Source organism: Lissotriton vulgaris, chromosome 9, assembly GCF_964263255.1.
Source record: "Lissotriton vulgaris chromosome 9, aLisVul1.2, whole genome shotgun sequence".
Taxonomy (NCBI): domain Eukaryota; kingdom Metazoa; phylum Chordata; class Amphibia; order Caudata; family Salamandridae; genus Lissotriton; species Lissotriton vulgaris.
In genome coordinates, this window is record NC_141697.1 from 936,963,352 (window position 1) to 936,983,937 (window position 20,586).

General features: G+C 42.7%; 1 protein-coding gene and 1 pseudogene across 4 annotated transcripts in view; one reads left to right on the top strand and one right to left on the bottom strand.

Annotated features, from left to right (window-relative positions):
* The window catches only part of LOC147692563 (acylamino-acid-releasing enzyme-like), a 526,970-nt gene that overhangs the window by 17,327 nt on the left and 489,057 nt on the right, over window positions 1–20,586 (bottom strand). For all 3 annotated transcript variants that reach the window (XM_086938783.1, XM_086938782.1, XM_086938784.1), the window contains exon 22: window positions 19,895–20,001. In XM_086938783.1, the coding sequence (XP_086794909.1) occupies window positions 19,895–20,001 (107 nt within the window). The remainder of the gene's footprint in view (window positions 1–19,894; window positions 20,002–20,586) is intronic.
* On the top strand, window positions 13,781–14,918 carry LOC147692564 (uncharacterized; annotated as a pseudogene). Its single transcript, XR_015299832.1, has one exon. The product of XR_015299832.1 is annotated as an uncharacterized LOC147692564 (transcript).

Consider the following 20,586-nt stretch of genomic DNA (forward strand, 5'->3'; position numbering starts at 1 on the left):
GGAAAAGTGTTGTCGCAAGTCTTCCTTCTGATGGTTCAACTTTGACGTCCAAAAATGTGATTGATGTATTAGATGACGTGCAACTGAACTTAATGTCGTTGCTTCGTGCGTTCAACCAGTTAACAAAATCATTTAGGCTCTCAGGGCTGCCAGTCCAGATGAGGAATACATCGTCGATGTATCTCATGTAATGGGAAATCAGCTCTTTAAAAGGGTTGTCATTATAAATGAATTTTTGTTCATACAACCCCATGAACAATACCGCTAATTCGGGGGCAAAAGGACACCCCATAGCTACTCCTTTTACCTGTAGAAAAAATTCAGAGTCGAATGTAAAGAAGTTTTTTTGTAGGGCCATTGTTGCCAATTCAACTAAGAATTCCGTCGGTACTTGGAACGGTCTATCTCGTTGGTCCAAAAAGAATGTCAATGTCTCTATGGCTTGGTCTTGGGGAATTTGGGTGTACAGTGAGACGACATCCAATGTGACCATGAGTTGTTGGTTTTGGTCAAATTGTACAGTCTCAATCTTTCGAAGGAAGGCAGTTGTGTCCTTCAGATGGGCTGGCACTAGTTCGATGAATGGTTTTAAAAAGAAATCTATGTACTTTGCTATCGGTTCAAATAGGGATTCGCATCCAGATACAATTGGACGTCCGGGTGGGTTGCTTTCATCTTTGTGTATTTTAGGTAGTACATAAAATACTGGAATTCTGGGGGTTTTGTTTTGTAAAAATGCCAATTCCTTTGGTCCAACAAACCCTTGGTCGTGTCCTTTTTGTAGGATTGGAAAAAGTTGGTTCTGGAATTCAATCGTGGGATTTTTTGTAATACGCCTATAACAGGTGGTGTCGTTTAATTGACGGTGAACTTCCGTTTTGTATTTATTGACATCCCAGATTACCACTGCGCCCCCCTTATCTGCTTGCTTTATGACGACTGATCTGTCATTTTTTAATGCAAGTAATGCGTCTTTTTCTATTTTTGGTAAATTGTATTTCACATAGCTTCTTTTTTTCTCAAAGGTGGAGATTCCTGATAGAATTGTGCGCTCGAAAGTGATAACTTCTTTAGGTATTTTTGACCCTGCTGGGCAGAAAGTGGATTTATTCTTTAGACCTGACACTTCTAGTTGGCAGTCCTCGATAGTGTCCAAGAAGAATGTTTTTAATCTGATTTTGCGGCAGAATTCTAGAACCTCTAGTTTCATTCTGACATAGTCTGTTGGTCTGGATGGAACAAAGGCCAGACCTTTTGTTAGAATTGATGTCTCTGCTTCTGTTAAACTTTTTTCAGATAAATTGAATATTGGGGGAAGGTTTAATTCTTGTAGAATCGGGACCGTGTCCTCATTTCCCATGGTTGCACTGGTCGGAGATTCTTACAGGATAATCAAGGACGGTCACGCCGCAAGTTTATCTCATTTTCAGATACATCCTCCTCAGGGAGCGAATCAAACAACACAAACAGATCTTACCAGAATAGGCAAAGCAACCAATCAGAACAACAACAAAGACAACAACAAAATCAAAATCCTTTTTTAGGCCGGGGCCCACAGAAAGGGAGGGGTCGCACACGACCAGTGCAACCATGGGAAATGAGGACACGGTCCCGATTCTACAAGAATTAAACCTTCCCCCAATATTCAATTTATCTGAAAAAAGTTCATCCATATTGCATTGCCCTTGGACAACGGGTGAGGAAACCTGGCGTCGAAGGTTGGGCATTTTGTGTTTTCGTGTTTGGCAAACAGATCTATGTCTGGATGACCCCACTTGTGAAAAAATGGTAGAAGAACTTTCTGATGTAGTTCTCATTCGTGAATCTGTTGTGTCTGCCGGCTTAACAGATCTGCTATCTGATTGTGAACACCTGGAAAGTGTTATGCTAGCAGATATATGTTTGGTGGAATGGCCCATCTCCAAATATTCTGTGCGAGCTGGGACAATTGCAGAGGGTGCCCCCACCCATTTTTTAATATAGTACATGGCTGTCATGTTGTCCGTCCGGATTAAGACAGTCTTGTTCTGTACATGTACTTGGAAGGACTTGAGTGCTAGGAATATTGATAGCAGCTATAGGTGATTGATGTGGAGCATTTTTTGTTGAGTGGTCGTTGTTGTAAAGCTTTATTCGAGGTATATACTCATAAAAGCACAAACATACATTTAAAAATACATATTAGTTAAAATCAGTATTTCATACATGTAAATACTTTTAAAACAGTTGTGCAAGCTTTAACAAAAAAGATTGTTTAAACTTTAAAACAAATATCAGATTGTATTAACAGATATAGCCCTCCGCCTAATGGACCATGCCCACCCCAAATACCTTGCTGTTCCCAGAACAATAGGCATGTCAGTGGATGTACAGATGATTCTTAGCCCCTCAACACCACTAGATGCCCCAAGGTTTCGACAAACTGGGGCCAGCCATACTCTCCTCGGGATAGCATAGGCCTCACACAGAAATAGAAAATGGCCTATGCTTTCGTTAGTTGCACCACACACCGGACAGCATGAGGTATTCGAGCTCCGCCATCTACCCATCAAGGATCTCAGGGGAAGGGAACCAGACCTTAACTTAACTTAACTGGAAAAATAACTTCCTGTCCATTGGGACAGTAATACTGTCCCAATAATGTTCTAATACAGGTCTCATTTTGATTTCCAGAAATCTCCCCCCCATTGTATCAAATTTTGTACTTCTCCAGAGTCTACCATCTATGTAGTCCCAATACAGGGTCTTAATGGTGTTTTTACTTGGAAATACTTCCCCAGATGGGTTATCCCAGAGATTAGGGAGGCCGAGCTCACCCAAAACAACCCTGAGTTTCTTCAACCATGGTATTTTGTGGAAGGTGTCAGCTTTAATTAAGGCTAGAAACCCGTCGGCATAATGCCGAATCTCTGGGGTAGTCCAGAGGCGTCTCCAATAGAGAATAGGCCGTAGTCGAGCTCGGTCGCTAACAGATCTCCTCCCTAGATCGAGACCGAGCGGGATTAACGGCGCACTCTGGGGAAGCCCCGTAATACCCCTTAAAAACCTATTCTCTGATGTTTGCAAGGGAAGAAGCCTCTCAAAACCCCACACTTCCGCCCCATATAGGGCTGATCCTATAGCTTTGGCATCGTATACGACAAGAACCGGTTTTATAGATTTTTTGTTGAGTGGTCCGTTTCCCTTGAGTTGTATGGTGAAGGAGATGGGCTCCCCATCCTGTTGGGGATGCATCTGTTGTAAGTACTATTTGTGGAACAGGCTCGAGGAACTGCCGCCCTCTGGACAAGTTTTTGGTGTTCTACCACTGCAGAGAGCGATGTGTGCGGCCGTCTACCAACACCAGGTCGTAAGTTGTCCTTGAGCCTGGTCCCACTGATGTGCTAGACATTCCTGAAATGGGCGCATTTGCAGTCTTGCATATGGAACAAAAAAAAATGCATGATGCCATCATGCCTATTAGTTGCATGAACACTCTGGCTGGGAGAGAGTGTTGTGTTTGAAACTTCGTGACTAAGGCTTGGATGCTCTGTATGCTGGCTGGACTGGGATAAGCTAGAGCTGTATCTGTGTTTATTGTAGCACCTAGGTATTGATGTACATGAGAGGGCTAAAGATGTGACTTGGTGTAGTTGATTGTGAATCCCAAGTTGTGCAATGTTTGATTTGTTTGTAATGTGTGTTGGGCAAACAGTTTGAAAGACTTGGCCTTTATAAGCCAATCGTTAGATATAGGAAGACATGGATGTGTTGTCTTCTGAGGTGTGCTGCTACTACTGCTAGGCACTTTTTAAACACTCTTGGTGCAGTTGTGACTCCGAAAGGAAGGACTTTGAACTGATAGTGTTGTCCTTCTAGCACAAACCTTAGATACTTCCTGTGAGAAGAATGTATGGGAATGTGGAAGTAGGCGTCCTTGAGATCTAGTGTAGTAAGGAAATCGCCTTGTTGCAACAATGGGAGCAGTTGTTGTAAAGTGATCATATGAAAATGATCTGAGTGTATATATAGATTGAGGGGCCTGAGGTCGAGAATTGGTCTCAGTGTACCGTCTTTCTTGGATATTAGGAAATACAGCGAGTAAACCCCTGTTCCTTGATGTTGTAATGGAACTATTTCTATTGCGTTTTTTAGAAGCAATGAGAGAACCTCTTGTTTGAGCAGCGTTAGATGTTCTGTAGACATTGGAAGCTGTCTGGGTGGTATATGTGGAGGGGTAGCTGTAAGTTCTAGGCAGTAGCCATACTGGATAATTTGTCTTACCCACTAGTCTGTTGTGATGGAATTCCAGACAGGTAGGAACTGTGTTAGTCTGCCCCCTACAGGAGTGGAATGCTGTTGAGGAAGCAGAAGGAAGTCACTGTTTTGTGTTAGGGGAGGTTTGATTATTATTATTTCCTCGACCTCTTCCCTTGTTGTTGTTGCCCCTATAGCCTTCTCTAAAATATCCTCTATTGGAGGATGTTTGTGTGTTGGTTTTAAAGGAAGCCAAACTGTCTGCTCCAGCTTGTTTGGAGCCTCCGCTATAAAAGGAGCGACAAAAGGAGCCTCTTGCTTGGGTGGACTGCTAAGCTCCCATAGATTTGGCTGTATAAGTGTCTTTCTTCATTTTTTCAAGTGCTCTGTCTACCTTTGGACCAAACAATTGTTGTTGGTTGAATGGCTGATTTAAGATAGATCTTTGCACTTCCTGCTTAAATCCTGAAATGCGTAGCCATGCATGTCGTCTAAGTAGGACACTAGTGTTTATTGCTCTAGATGCTGAGTCTGCTACATCTAGTGCGCACTTGATGGAGGCATTTGAGATTAGCTTCCCTTCCTGTATAAGGTCATTTGCCTGTGCTTTATATTGTTCAGGCAAATGTTGTAAAAGTGTTTCTAACTGATCATAGTGAGCCCTGTCGTATCTTGCGAGGAGGGCCTGTGTGTTAGCTATGTGCCATGTATTACTAGCTTGGGCAGCTATTCTCTTGCCTGAAGTGTCTATTATCTTTGACTCCTTATCAGGAGGTGGTGCTTGTCCTGATGTCTGTGAGTTCGCTCGTTTTCTAGCGTTTGAAACGACTAGGGAGTCTAAGGGTAGCTGTCCCTTAATGTAGGCAGGTGTGAGAAGTTAGACTGGCATATGATGTCCACTAGTTCTAGTGGGCACCTTGCACCAGTCTAATCGACCCTTATTGATGGTGGTTGTAAAGTCAACCTTATAGAAAGCTATCCTAGTGGTAGCATGAACCAGCAGTCTTCAGGCTAAGACTTCAGTAGGCGAGTTAAACAAGTTGTTTTATCATATATAATCCCTTAAATACCAAATGAAAGGACACTGCACAAGGTATATATCAAATATATATATATATGTAATCTAAACACAACCCCTCTGCACTCTTTATGAGGTCAGAGGTAAAAATACAATACAAGTCACACAGTTAATATACGATAATGTGCACAGTATACGTTGTGCGCTAGGGGCCTCACAAACCATATACTAAGAAAGTGGTATAAGTACCACGAGAGAATTAGAGAGCAGGCCTAGGGCCTGTAGAATCGCTGGGGCTACACTAAACAACCAAAGGTTAGGAAGTAGGAGACCCACAGGAGCCTTGTGCAGTGTCTAAACACAGGCGTGGGTTCCCATTGACTTTCAATGGAGATCGTAAAAGATACAAAGTTACAATTTAAGGACACTTCCAGATGGACTAGGATGGAACCCTTTTAAACTAGGACACTTCGAGAGTCAAGACCCACGGGAGCACCGGAGTACTCTTGTTACCTCACCCAGGGAAGCCGGGTGCTTAGGTGTCTTTTCGTGACGGGTTTCGTTGTCGTTTTCTATGGAGAGCTGCAATTAGGTGCTGCAGGCGACCAGAGGAAAAGTGTCCGGGTGGATCCAAGGGTGGATCGGAGATGTGAAGAACCTGAAAGCAGAGGGGACAGAGTTGGGTCACTAGCCAGTGACCAGGAAGGAACCAGGTGGGAACCAGGCGCTGTTGGGTGCTTTAAGGTGAAGAAGGTGAGTTTGTCTCTTCAGCCACGAGGTCCAGGAGGTATCGACGATGACCAGGAGCTGGATTCGAGCTGTCCCACGATAGATCTAGATGACTGCGGTGTCGTTATCCGGATTGGACCCAACAAGCCTTGGCAATAGCAAGAGTGCAGGTAGCAAAATGCAGGATGTCCAAGATGTCCGGTCTCACGTCTCTCGTGTCCGCCACGTGTCTCAGCTTTGATGTGGGTCGGGGTCAGAAAAGTCTGGAAGTTCAGTTCTTGTGTCGCAGAGTCTTCGGTTTCCGGCAGGAGCCTTGAAACTGCAGACCGGCGAAGTTGCTGTTGGTGCCTGTTTGCACAGGGTGGTCACTCCTTGAACACAAGGGAGATGTCTTCCGTCTTCCAGTCAGAATGGAATGTCAAAGGTCCAAAATATGTCTTACAAAGATTCGTCCAGGATAATCTAAAGTCCTGGGGACACAGCTCCTATACTTATTCTAAGAAAGGGGGCTGGATTACCTGACTAGGTCCCTCCTATGGGTGGACCTAAGAAGGGGGTGGTTACACCCCTTTCCCTTTGTCCAGCTTGCTTCGCGCCAGAGCTGGGGCTGGAGTGCCCCAGCAACTGGTTTGAACCGGGCTATACATGGACCACCTTGTGTGCCCCAGGCAGTGTCTAGATGCATTCACTGAATGCGGCCCTCCCTGCCCCAATACACAAAACCCCTGTCTGGGGAGGTGCTGGCACCTCCCTGGACAGGAAACCTATTGTCCAGGCCTCCCCTGCCGGGGTTTCCCCCAGCAACAGGAGGTCAGACTCGTGTCTGTGGCAGCAGCATCCATTTTGTGATGCTGAGGCTCTGTTTAACTTTAACCGGGTAAAGCAGTACGCTACATGTCTTTTCCATCTAGAAGGTGGAATGCTACCCCCGCTGGCAGAATTGACGGGGGTAGTATTCCAAAGTATTTGACACCTTACACGACATGTTTTGATAAAGCCAAACCATAGTTAGCATTAACCAGAAGGATTATAATGCACTTAAGAGTATATGGTATGGCTATATCATAGAACAGCTATACGGAGACGGTTCCGAAAGCTGCAGAGGGGCTCAGCTCATGCCAGAGCACCCTCTCACATAAAAGCAAGCACTTTGCCTCCAGGATTGTCGAGGCCTACCATAGGAGTGGCTTATAGGTGTATATGTGTCTATATGTAAAGGTAGATATAGGTATACTATATCTAAGTAACGGGTGATTACACCACCTTACCCAGGCTGTGTGAACAGACCTGTGGAGTCAGTTTGGAAGGCAAACCAGGGGTGGCACAATACATGCTGCAGCCCCTGGTAGTCCTAGGGTGCACCTATGCCCTGGGTACCTATGGTACACTATACAGGGGCTCACAAGGGTGACCCAGAGGCTTATAGGTGTATATGTGTCTATATGTAAAGGTAGATATAGGTATACTATAAGTAAGGGGTGATTACACCACTTTACCCAGGTTGTGTGAACAGACCTGTGGTGTCAGTTTGGAAGGCAAACCAGGGGTGGCACAATACATGCTGCACCCCTGGTAGGCCTAGGGTGCAACTATGCCCTGGGTACCTATGGTACACTATACAGGGGCTCACAAGGGTGACCCAGTAATCAATCTGGTATGCACCTAAAGTGCATGGTATCAATTTAGAGAGAGAACAGCTGGGCTTTGGGTCTGATTAGAAGGCCCACAGCCACATTTAAGTCGAAAAACCAGAGAATCACAGCAAAAAGTGGGGGTGACCATAGGAAGCAGACCCAACTCTCCTACAGCAGGATCCCCAGGAGCAGGCCTGTACTTTTTCTCTATTCTTGGATTTATGATCCTAGCTCGTACAGGATCTTTAAACACTTCAGGGGCATGCTTAATGACCCCTTTAATCATAGGTAGTATTTGAACTGACTTTTGGGAATGTTCAAAAGTGACTACCAAAATATCTTCTTAAGCCTCATCTGATTGCATTGTGACATTATGATAGATGGCAGCCCTATTAAGTAAATGTAAAAAACCTATATTGTCTTCTGGAGGAGATGGGTTGGACGGGTGTGGATGTGGATCTGGGATATCTGGTACATCCTGTGGGTTTGGGTACTCCAAGTCTGGTGTATCACTTGGGTAGGAAAAAGGCTCATCTGGGTGTCCCCCCTCCCCTATGGTATACTCATCCTCATTCTGAGGTGGTGTATGTGGAGGTGAAGAATGAGGTGAAAGGTTTGAAGGAAGAGGAGGTGAAGGAGAGGGTACAGGAGAAGAAGGGTGCATAGGTGATGTGGCAGAATCCTTCTTCTTGACAGGCACTGGAGGTGTAGGTGCTGTATCTAATTTCCTCTTTCTGTGTGGCATAGTAGAAGCATGTCCTGTTTGTGGATCAATGTAGATCCTTTTTTACAAAGGATCAGGCTTAAAAGCTCCACTTCTTGAGGAACCTCTTTCGGCGCCGATTTTTTCAGTTCCCGGCATGGTTGTAGCTTGTCTTTAGCCTTAGGAGCTGGTATAGAGTCCATTGGCGTAGTTTTCGGCACCAAAGATATTGTCTTTGGAGTTGAGGCCTGTTTCGTGGGCTTCAAAGCATCGCAAGCAGGCTTTGTGGGTTTCGGCACCGAAGATTTTGGGCTGGAAGCTGTTTTGGTCGGCTTGGAAGCGTCGGAAACAGGCTTCATTGTTATCGGAGCCGTCTTGTCTCTAGGAGTTGACGGTTTCAGAGTGTGTTTCGGAACCGGGACTTCTTTCGGTTTTGGTGCCGAGGGAGTTGGTGGTATCGGCACGTGCGGTTTGCTCGATCCCGAGCTACCGGAAGGCTTTAATATTTTCTTTGGAGCCGGGCTTGATGGCGGGACTTTCGAAGCAGTGTTTCGGTCGCGACTGGGCCCTGAAGGCGGAGTTTTGACCTTTGCCTTCGATTTAGGTGTAGGTGCTGGGGCAGGGGCAGTAGTACTCACGCGTCGACCCGAAGGTATGGAGTCATCGGAGTCGTCTGCCTCAGATACGATTTGGAGATCATCGGAATCTTCCTCTGGGACGCACGGACCCTCGAAGATATCCACGAGTTGTAGGCCTCACGGCGTGGATAGGCCCAATGGCCCGCGTGAATGTCCGGAATCGATGGAATGATGTTGAGTCGATAGTTATTGATATAGAAAGTTGTTTGGTAAAGTTTTTAAGCGTCGAACTACTGGAAAAGTACATTTCGAACCAGAGCGGAAAAGTTACATCCGAACACCGTGGCGGAAAAAAAACAATCTAAGGATGGAGTCGATGACCATGCGCACTATCGTCGAAGGGAGGAGTCACCCATCTCATGACTACAAAGACTTCTTCCAAGAAGACAACAACATGCAATCATCCGAGCCCAACACCAGGTGGCGATCTAATGCTCACTGTGAGATCTGCAGCTCATATGCCTCGAGCGTAGTTTCCTATATTTTCACATAAAAACTAATCTCTCTTATGTATATGACTTACACCATCGCTACCAAATGATAGTCCATGAAGGCCTTAATTACACTGTGCTTTTTTAATAGCAAATGTAGATCTAAAAGACTCCTACATTTTCTATTTGCATAGCCTCAAACTGTGGCATGGAACTGGATTCGGGTACAATTGATGATACTTCTGCTGTAGACGCAGAGGAGAGGGTCTATGTCTTTCTACTTGGTTTAGAGCACTAGTTGGGATAGGACTTCTTTTTTATTTAAATAACACAGCACTACTCTGAGGGTGATGACCACGACTTCAGGGAATTTACATAGTCAAAAGAAGCTACACTGTGGTATCCTTCTATTACATGTAGGGTTTTAAGATGTTCAATTGAAAGCCTATTCATCTCAAGAGTGTGGTCATGTCCTCCCATACAGGCATTTAAACGATTAAATTTTTTTTTAATTGTTGTTCCTTTTGAAAATGTGTGCGAGAACTTGGATCCTAAATGAATCCACAAATATTAGCCAATCATTCCCAGTTCCACAACCTGTCCCTGGCATATTATTTTGACTATTCTAGTGTGTAAGTTCCAGACCTATAAGACAAAACAAGAAATAGAACGGTGGAGTGAAAACATTTGTCTTCATTCCTGCTGCGTCATTTAAACCAACTCTGTGACGTGGGAAGGGAGCATTAACCACATGGGCATTTCTCTGGTTCATGACCTAAGCACAACTTGGCTTCTCACGGTTGGACTCAGTATTCTCTCATTTTCTGCTGGAAACAATAATCAACCTAATTTTATGGTTACAAGCACTAAAACGTAAAATGGATCCCGAGATTGAAAGTAAGATTGTTCTGTTTTTATTGGTTGCCTCCTGGTAGTGATCACAAACCTGTCCTCCTTTTGCTGTTTATAGGCCTTATACCTCTGTAGCGCAAAAGGTATTGTGTATAGATGTTAACCCCTTCTATGCTCATGACGAGCTCGCACAGTGCTCGTCTGCTCAGGACGAGCTTAGCTCGTCATGACCACACCCATTTCTATTATGGTCCAGCACAGCAGGCAAATATCTCAAGCAGCCAAGGTGTTAAAATATACATTTTTCTCTGGCTCAGCAAATAGCAAATTAACTGTAGAGAAGAAAACCAAGGATCCAAGCACTTTCATCACCTTAATGAAATGTTTGCAATACTTAGATAATTTATAAAGAAAAGGTCTCTTTGGCTGGTTTCATAGAATAAGACCGCATGGTTGTTTTTTTTTCTTATTTAAAATTATGTATTTTGAATAAGAGAAGACAAGCTATACAAGTCACCTCATATTTATGACAGAATTTACAAAATAAGAATACACTTACTAGTTTTATTGTAGCTTGTTAGAACAGTTATGCGAAAATCATTAACATTACATGCATTCATTGAGATGTGACTTGGAAGTTATTAAGATGTTATCATCATGGACTCACGTTCTTTCCTAGAGTCTGCATCTGGAACAGCAAAATATTGTCAAGCGGTGTTTACTCCACTAGTAGGAAAAAAAGTGGTACGGATGGCCATTTAGCAACCAAAGGATGTGGGTGTCTTTTCTAGAGGGTCCTGTTACCCAGGAGTCCCGACTCTCACCATCCCGACCCAGTCTCAGATTTTCTTGAAAATGCAGCTCTACCAATGGAATATATACCAAATGCCCAGGTTTGGTCTTTTTTGATCGATGAATTAACACACTCACCATGAATTCTTTTATTTTGAAGCCCTGCCATGTCTGTGAGAGAAGTACTTATAGCCCTTTCACCAAACATATAGAAGCACGCTGCCTTGTTAACTCATTGAAATGTAGTAAAACGTATTGTCTGCCTCTCTGGTGGACCTAAAGTCTGCAGATAACAAGAAACGTTGCTTCAGTTGAATTGCGAGGCTTGCAACTATCTTTCTCTACATGAGAATGCTCCAGTGGTAAATTGCAGGGGGAGTGGGCCATGAAAGAGAGGTGTTGCAATAAGTGAGCGAGGAGAGAGACGCGCGCGCTGGGGAGAGCAGCCTGCTCTTTTTTGAAGCACACACTCATGCTTGTGGTGCGCCCCTGCGCCCCAAACACGAGTATGTGCTTCGAAAAAGAGCTGAACATCGGCTAAAGGTCTCCTATGCATCGCATGCGCGCTGCGTAGGCGAGACCTAAAAACCCTTTCCTTAAGGAACACAGCAACCAGCAGCATGACAGGCAATGGCAAGGCCTCATTTTATGATAGCAAGCAGGCTTTGGAGCATATACTAAAACCACCAGAAAAAATGCAAGCCTTTTCCATTTTTCAAGGAAAGTTAACTTAAATAGAAATACTCACAAATGGTTCGGCTGAGCTGATGAAGACAATGAGTTCTTACTCTTCACAACGTGCTTTCGATCACTTCTCCAACTAATGAAACTGAAAGCCAGGCTTACAAGATTGGGGACTACTCCTTCAGCCTTCCCATTAGCTTTGAAAAGCAAACCAGCAGTGGGTAAAAGTGGAAGCGGCGCAGTCCACTCTTTGCTGGTTACCACCCACTCCTTCACTGTCCTCATTGGCCTGCCCCACCCCAGCCCATTTCTTGAATGGAGTTCTGCTGACTCCATCTTGGGACAGAGCTATAAATGCCCAAATGCAAACACATTAAGCACTGCTAAACATTTTTACGACCACCACTGTGATGCCACTGCCCTGGCTTGTGCCTGCAGGGTGAAGCTTTCCTCGCTCCACACATGCTCAGGGCTCTCCAGTTCTAGCACCAATCCCTCACCAAAGGAAAGCAATTTAAAAAAAAGAAAAGAAAAAATAAAGCTGTTTTATTTACCACGAGTTGCTTGAATTTTATGGCAAGACCTGAGGCTAATATTATACAATCCTCTTTATTGCACCACCCACAGCAGCATCTTCAAAGAACATAGAACACAACAAGTGGAGTGGTGTGGCTCACTGGTTAGAGTCAGCAGACCTGTAAGCAGAGAACGGCCCGGGACCAGGGTTCAATTCCCGACACGGCAGGGTCTTGGACCAGGGTCAACGGACTCGATAATTCTCGCCTCAGTGCCAACTCTAACCAGGGAACACACTCGGCAACTCTGGGCATTAAGCTTGCCTCATCTCTACAACGGCCCCCCCACAGATGCCGGAGATGCCTGGTTTCACCCTGGAGATACCCAGAAAGGGACCATCTCACAGGGAAAACCAGGACGGGTTCCCCAGCGGTCTACAGCGCCAGGACCCTCGCTAGAGTAACAGGGCGCTTTACAATAATCCCACATTTAAATTTACATTTACAACAAAAGTTCTTTAGAGCATTAACAAAGAGCCAGAACCTCTACTCTTCCTTCGTTTTTGTTGCTGCCCATAAGATTAGTCACGTTTTAAAGTTCTCTTAAAATGACAGTTTGTAGGAGTTTGTTTGTATGGTGTTAAGAAGAAGATAACAGGAATGTTAACATAGGTTTATGATTTTAATTTAGGATTTTGAAAAGAGAGATTGTTTTTATTAACTTGACAATTTTATTTTAAATCAGTTAACCTTTGCTTTTAATTTAGGGCGACTTGGTGAAGCAGCGTGGTGTGTAAGTGAAATCCGGGATGGAAGTTCAAATTGAATGAGATAATTCTTTTGTGCGCATAAAAATCGTAAAGAATGTCAGAGTTTATAGGTATTTTAAAGAAGTCAATGAATAACAGAAATAAGAGGAACAGTGATATGTGAGGAGCACAGATTAAGGAATATATCATTGGTGAGTTGTGGAGATCAAGTGGTATTTAGATTCGATCTTTTGAAGGAGGAAAGGAGTTTTAAATTTCGTTTTTTGGATTTCGATTTTATCGTGCGTAGAAGATTGTTTAAAGTAGGTAGAAGATTCGTAAAGGAGATTGTGCGTATATTAAGTATAGGTTTATTTGGAATGAAAAAAAACAGTAGGATGAAGTTTAAAGGCTTAATTATGAATATCAACGGTTTAAAACAGTTCGAATGAAATCAGCAGTAACAGTAGCTTACCGTTGTGTTTCTACGTAAGGGGGTTCCATTCTTTCGACAAAGCCTTGAGAGGATCTCCAGGGTGTGTGCGTGTTGACGTATGCTCAGAGTTCGACGTCTCGCGCGTGCACTCGTAGTGACGTTTGCTTCTAGCAAACTGACGAGAATTTTATACGGAGAGAGTCGGAGGAGTTTGGAGTGCTGGGAAGTTGATTTTATTGCGATTGGAACAGTGATTTAAAGAGCGCATTTAAGAGCGCTTAAATATTTAGGACTTTGCAGTTCAAAAGAATAGTTTTTTAGTGGAAGCAAAGTTTTTAGGTTCAAATATTATTTTTTGGATGTTAGTTTGTAATTATTACGTTTCAGAGTTTATTAAGTGGTATAGAATAGTTAGTAAGGAAGTATTTATATTAAGGAATTAAAAAAATGTCAGAAGGAAATGCTGTTACACAGGGAAGTCTAAATGTGGAGGAGAGAATTACTCTTATGTTTTCCAAGTTTGCTACTGATTTAAGAATGGATAAAAAATTTGAAGAATTTAAGAAAAGTAGTGGTTTAACACAGGAGGAACATTTTTGGTCAGCTGGTGAAGCACCTGTGTTGGAAAAGAAAGGTGGAAAAGTGAATAGGAAGAGAAAGAATGTGGATTCAGATGGTTTGAAAAGTAAAAAAGCTAAAGCTGCATGCCCAGACTCAGGTTTTTTGCGAAAACGTACAAAACAAGCAGGTGTTGTGGACACACATGGTGACCTAGAAAGAGGTCCTGGTAGTAGAAGGCATACTACTGGGTTATGTGATGAGTCTTCGGGTAGTGCGGAAATAGAGTTAAGTTGTTCTACAGATTTTGACTCAGATGTTGAAATTGTAGATAAGATTAAAAACATTGAGAACAAGATGAATGAGAAACCAGAAGAGAGTGCTGGAGTCATAGATCCTTTAGGGGAGTCTATGTTTGATCCTATGATGATTAAGAAACCGTTATCACCTGAATGGAGCCCGGCTCCGCATGTTGCAGAGAATGCCCAGATGTGGCTCAGAAAGCAAATTCCAAAGGACGTGAGGTTGAGACTCCGTTGTGAGTGTTCGAGACCAAGTTTAGCAAATAAGATTGCTTTGACACCTGAGCTTGATGACAAAATTATTGCATTTGTGGCAATAGGTGGTAAGGATACAAAGAAGGGATTGGATAAAGGGTTAAAGATGTGTCAGGACAGGTTGCTTGATCTAACAGGACAATTAACAACATTTTTTGATAAAGCTGAGGAGGCCTATATTGATAAGAAAAGTCTGGACATAGATGAACTTAGAGGGTGGATTCAGAGAGCGGTGTGTTTGTTGGGGAACGCAAACACCGCCATTTCAGTTGAAAGAAGGTAGTGCATTCTCTTAAAAATGGATCCTAAGTTGGTGGAATTGGCCAACAATGAGAGTGGATCTGATGCAAATGGAATGCTTTTTGGAGAAGCTTTTAAAGAGATGAGCAAATATGTGGGTGCTTTCAGTTCTTTGGAGAAATCTCAAAGAGATGTTAAGAAAGTTTTTGACCGTCGGGTTTTCGGAAGGGCCGGGAGAAGTAGAGGTCTTTTTCCCGGCTGTGGGCAAGGAATCGCAAGGGCCTCGTTTGCAAGAGGATTCAGGAATTTCAACTATAACTATCAGCAACAGACTGGATATCAATCTGGAGGATTCTATCCTCAGAAGGAGAGAGGAAGTTATAGGGGAAATAGAAGACCGAGAAGGTCAGGTAAGACAAGACCCTATTGTTATCCATGTAAAATTGGGCGGCAGATTTGCCCAATTTTATAAGAATTGGTGTGTGTTAACAAGGGATCCTTGGGTGTTGCAGACGGTTTTGGGTTATCGAATTGACTTCATAGAAGAGCCAATACAGTTTCACTGTCCTCCAATGATCAAGTTCAGCTCAGAGCTGTCAGAATTGGTGGAAAAAGAAGTAAAGGTGTTGTTATTGAAAGGGGCGATTGTAGAGGAATTGGAAACGTGTGCGGGGTTTATAAGCAACATTTTCTTAGTAGAAAAGAAAGGAAAGGGAATGAGACTGGTAATAAATTTGAAGAGTCTGAACAATTGGGTAGAGTACCATCATTTCAAGATGGAGGGTTTACATATGTTGAGAGATATTCTTCAGACAGGAGATTGGATGACTCGATTGGATTTGAAGGACGCATATCTCACAATTCTGATATGGTTAGAGCATCAAATATTTCTGAGGTTCAGATGGGGAGGAAAGTTATGGAAGATGGCTTGTCTCCCATTCGGTCTTTCGTCGGCCCCTTGGTGTTTTACAAAGATAATTCGTCCAGTTGTTGCATTCTTGAGAGAAAGAGGAATTTGTGTGATAATTTATTTAGACGACATATTGATTATGGATCAGAAGAGGAGAGTGGAAGAATACACAAAGTTTACTGTGATTCTTTTGGAAAATCTAGGATTTATTGTAAACAGAGAAAAGTCATGTTGAACTCCCAAGTCAGGAAACTCAGTTTTTAGGTTTCATGATAGACACTATTCGGGGTCAGTTGAGGTTACCTTTAGACAAGATGAAGAAAATAAGGAAGGAAATTCGAAGGGTATTGTCCATAAATGTTATATCTTTGAGGACGTTGGCGAGGATTGTAGGTCTTTTACTTCAACGATACAAGCTATTTTTCCAGGACCTTTGAACTATCGTGCTCTTCAGAGATTGAAGGGCAGTCATTTAAGGCATGGTATGAAATATTCTCAGGAAATTACTCTTTCTGGAGAGACAAGATCAGAGCTAAACTGGTGGCTGAAGAATATGGAGGCACGGAATGGGAAAGCAATTTTCGTAGTGAATCCGGAATTGATAGTAGAGTCGGATGCAAGTTTAACTGGTTGGGGGGCACGTTCTGGTGTAAGTTCGACAGGAGGTATGTGGACTGTATAGGAGAGTCATATGCACATAAATAGTTTGGAACTGTTGGTGGGTTCATTTGCAATCAAGAGTTTTACAAAGAACAAGGTCAAATGTTCAGTTTTGCTAAGGATGAACCATGCGTCTGCAGTGAGATATGTGAACAAGTTGGGGAGTCCGAAATCCAGGGACATAGCGGATTTGGCAAGAGTTTTTGGGAATTATTGTCTGGACCAGAACATTTCGGTTCAGGCGGAGTATTTGCCAGGTCAGAAAAATGTGCAAGCGGATCGGTATTCGAGAAATCAAACAGATTCCAGCGATTGGATGTTAGGGAGGTCAGTGTTTTGGAGGTTAATGAAGATTTGGGGTCCTTGCCATGTGGATCTGTTTGCAAACAGATGGAACACCCAGTTGGTGAAGTTTTTCAGTTGGCGTCCAGATCCAGAATCGACTGGGATAGATGCTTTCAGGCAGGATTGGAGGGGTCTTCGTCCATATGCTTTTCCTCCTTTTGTGTTGATAACCAGGGTAACTTTGATGGTGCGCAGGTGGAAGGAGACAGTGGTGCTTATAACTCCAATATGGAAATCTCAAGTTTGGTATCCCATCTTCTTAGAAATGTCGGTAGATTGTCCAATCCTTCTTCCAAATTTTCCGAGCATTCTGAGCGGAGCTTTAGGAGAGTTCCACGAGTTGGTAACTTCAGGTCAGTTGAGTCTGATGGCATGGAGAATTTCAGTAGAGTCAGAGAAATGCCAGGACTTTCGAATGAGGCTTCTCAACTTATTAGAGAATCCTGGGCTCGGGAAACTAGGAAGATGTATGGATTGGCATTGCAGAAATGGTTACGCTGGTGTGGGGGGAGGGATTATGATCCAGTTTCAGTGGATGTAGTTTATATGGTAAATTATTTGACATCTTTGTTTAGTTCAGGGTTAGCATATAGAACTATTAATTTGCACAGATCAGCTATTGCAGCTGGTCATGAATTGATTGATGGTATTTCTGTTGGACAAAATCATCTAGTAAAAAGAATGATGAAGAGTGTGAGAGTTTTAAGACCGCCTGTGGAGAGATATTCTTCAGTGTAGGATGTTTCAAGGGTTCTTGAGTACTTAGAGATTTTGGGAAGGAACAGTGCTTTAGATTTGAGAGTTTTGAGTGGAAATCTGACTATGTTACTGTGCTTATTGTCTTTTAGGAGTGTAGCTGATGTTAGAGTTTTGGATGTCGGGGCAAGGATTTTTAATCCTGAAGGTGTTTGTTTTTATCTGTGTAGAAGAACTAAGACTAATTCAGATAGCATTTTTTATCCTTATTTTGATGAACATGAGCGGTTGTGTGTTGCGCGTTGTTTAAAGGAATATGAGATGAGGACTGTAGGTATTCGTCCTACAAATGAGAATCAGTTGTTAATTTCATATAGGAAACCTCACAAATCTGTTTCAAACCCTACTTTAGCAAGATGGGTGAAGGAAGTGATGAAGAATGCTGGTGTTGATGTGAGTAGATTTGGTGCACATTCTGTGAGAGGTGCTTCGGCATCAAAGGCATTTATGGTTTGAGGCGCTTTGCATGATATTTTGAGGTGTGCAGATTGGTCGAATGATTCTGTTTTCAGGAAGTTTTATTTTAAGCCTGTGAGTAATGCAAGTTTGTTGTTGATAGAGGGGCTTTGAACTTGCATAATATTAGCCACCGGTCTTGCCTTAAAATGTAGATTTTCATCAGCCTTGATGGACAGAAAATCTGGATTTTATTAAAGACACGGAGGCTAATATTATTCCTCAACTCCCTACCCTTGTTGGTAACAGTTGTTTGTTCTTTTTCAGCTCGTGGACAGCAATGAACAAGGAAGAAGGAGTTTATGCTTTTTCGGATTATTTGTTTACTGTTTTTAATTTGGACTCAAAGACTTTGATTATTTTCTGCAGCACAAAAAGAAGGAAGAGTCAAGGAGGTTCTGGCTCTTAGTTAATGTCCTAAAGAACTTTTGTTATGTTCTATGTTCTTTGAAGATGCTGCTGTGGGTGGCGCAATAAAGAGGATTGCATAATATTAGCCTCTGTGTCTTTAATAAAATCCAGATTTTCTGTCCATCAAGGCTGATGAAAATCTACATTTGTCTCTCCTCCTTGCCATTGGTGGTAGGGCAACGCACCTTAACACCAGCTGTCCCTGAAGGACAGCCTTCAACCACAGCAAATTAGGTTCATGCACTAGAAGATCATGCTGCTCTGGACAGTCTTTTGAAAGCCCACTATGATCCCCTCTAGCAGTTGCCTTCCAGTGCAGTAGCCAATAGTACCCTACATCGCTACTGCTCCTTACACCCAGGGTGCCTGCATGTGCTCAGCTCTCATGCAGACCGGTGAGCAGATGCGTTCAGTGCTCCAATGTAATACTGCATGAAATATGACCAGCCATCTTCTTGGATCAAAAGGACCCAGTGCAAATTTATAAAAGAAAGACCAAATTCAGAACCTGTTACCTATTGTCTTAAGAGTTACAGTTGTCTTATATGTCATGTGGTGATCGAGTAAAGTTTCCAAAAATCCCCTAACTTAGTTGCCACATAGAATGGGAAGAAAAAAAGTGAGCTTCACCTGCAAAGTGTCAAATACTGAACATAATTATGACACTTCTGTTTTCAACTGTCTAGTACTTGGCAGTTAGTGTTTACCGAAGGAGTTGTAAAAAAACTGAATTCTCACATTCTGCTTATCCTCCAAGCTCTGTAGTAAAACAATAGCTACAAAGATGCCCAGGCTTTATTAGAGAGGTGACACAAAACATGCACTCACTCACATCCTTACATTTATGATTTGTTTACTGGCCTGAATTGTACATCACCAGATTCACCTTCTACTAGCTCGCGTACTGCCTTAACATCTCTGAAAGTGACTATTACTGGCTTGCATTGGAAGTGGTCCTCTGATACTGACCAAATCAACCCGTAAGATTATCCATAAGGTGGACTAAAACCAATGCACATTTTAAGGTAAAAAACAAATACAAAAAGAAGTTTTCTATGTATAGGCAAGTAATTCAAAAAGTTAATTAGTTTCTTTATTCTCGGTTTACTTTCTCACACAATCTTGCTTTATGCCAGTATAGCTTTTGGTAGTGGTCATCCAAAAGGAAAGTTGACCTATTTGGGATATGAAAAAACATAAAAATGTGAAGAGGACCCTTTAGCCTCTGCTATTCTGGCAAGGACATGTGACCATATCCTCACTGCACCCTTTCCAAACCCCATAAAATTTAAGCTCTGTGACCATTGGTGACCAGTAAAGCAGAATAATGAAGTCAATGCATGGTCCACTATTTTATTTCATCATGGCTTACCAGAATTATTTTCTGTGAAATCTGCATGTTTCATACTATTACATGAAGGAGGTATTTTATCAGTGGTTTACATTTTTTCATTCATGAAGTTTTGAATAAACTTATGCATCATAAGGACCTTAAACAATAAGACTAAACTAAAAGCATTTTCAGGTAAAAGAATAATAATAAAAAAATGTAATGGAGGGAAAATTGAGGAGAATAACGCTTACCGTACGGTCACACCCCTGGCCTTCAAAGCTCTGTAAAATTCAATGCCCTGTTTATTAGGCACTCGTCGGTCTTCCTCCCCCAGCATTAACAAGACCGGTGCTTTTACCTACGGAAAGAAAAGGTACACAGAGGAAGTGTTAAACATATAGTTATTAAAACATACATTCCCTAAGCTGTGCAGGATCAGACTGCATTGAAGAATAAATAAAAAGGTTACTTGCCCTATACGCATCTGTTGGTAGCTTTTACTGCTCCACACTTAGAAGGCAATCGCATGGGCACAGATTCCTTGTTAGACTGCTTTCCACACAGCGGGTTAGAGTAAGTATTGAGCAGGGCCGGCTTTAGCACAAGTGGTGCCTGGTGTGAGAATCTTTTTCAGCGCCTTCCCCACAATTCCCTAGTCAGATTTTCTCACTGCCTGCCACTCGGCAAAAGGGCCTCTCATCTCTCCATAGCCCCTCTCTTGCATACATTTAATTTGTTTTAAAGCGCTGGTAAAGGCTGAGTTTTCTAATCCACTTGGCTATCCACTTTAAATATAGCCCTATTCTTTGCAGCAGGCATATGAACCCTCTGTGCTACTTTATGGTGAATCAAAACTCCAATCCCTTCCTCTAGCAGGAACATTAATCATAAGAGTTATCTTTAAATTTTTATTGCTGCCTGAAATCTGGACGCACAACAAACT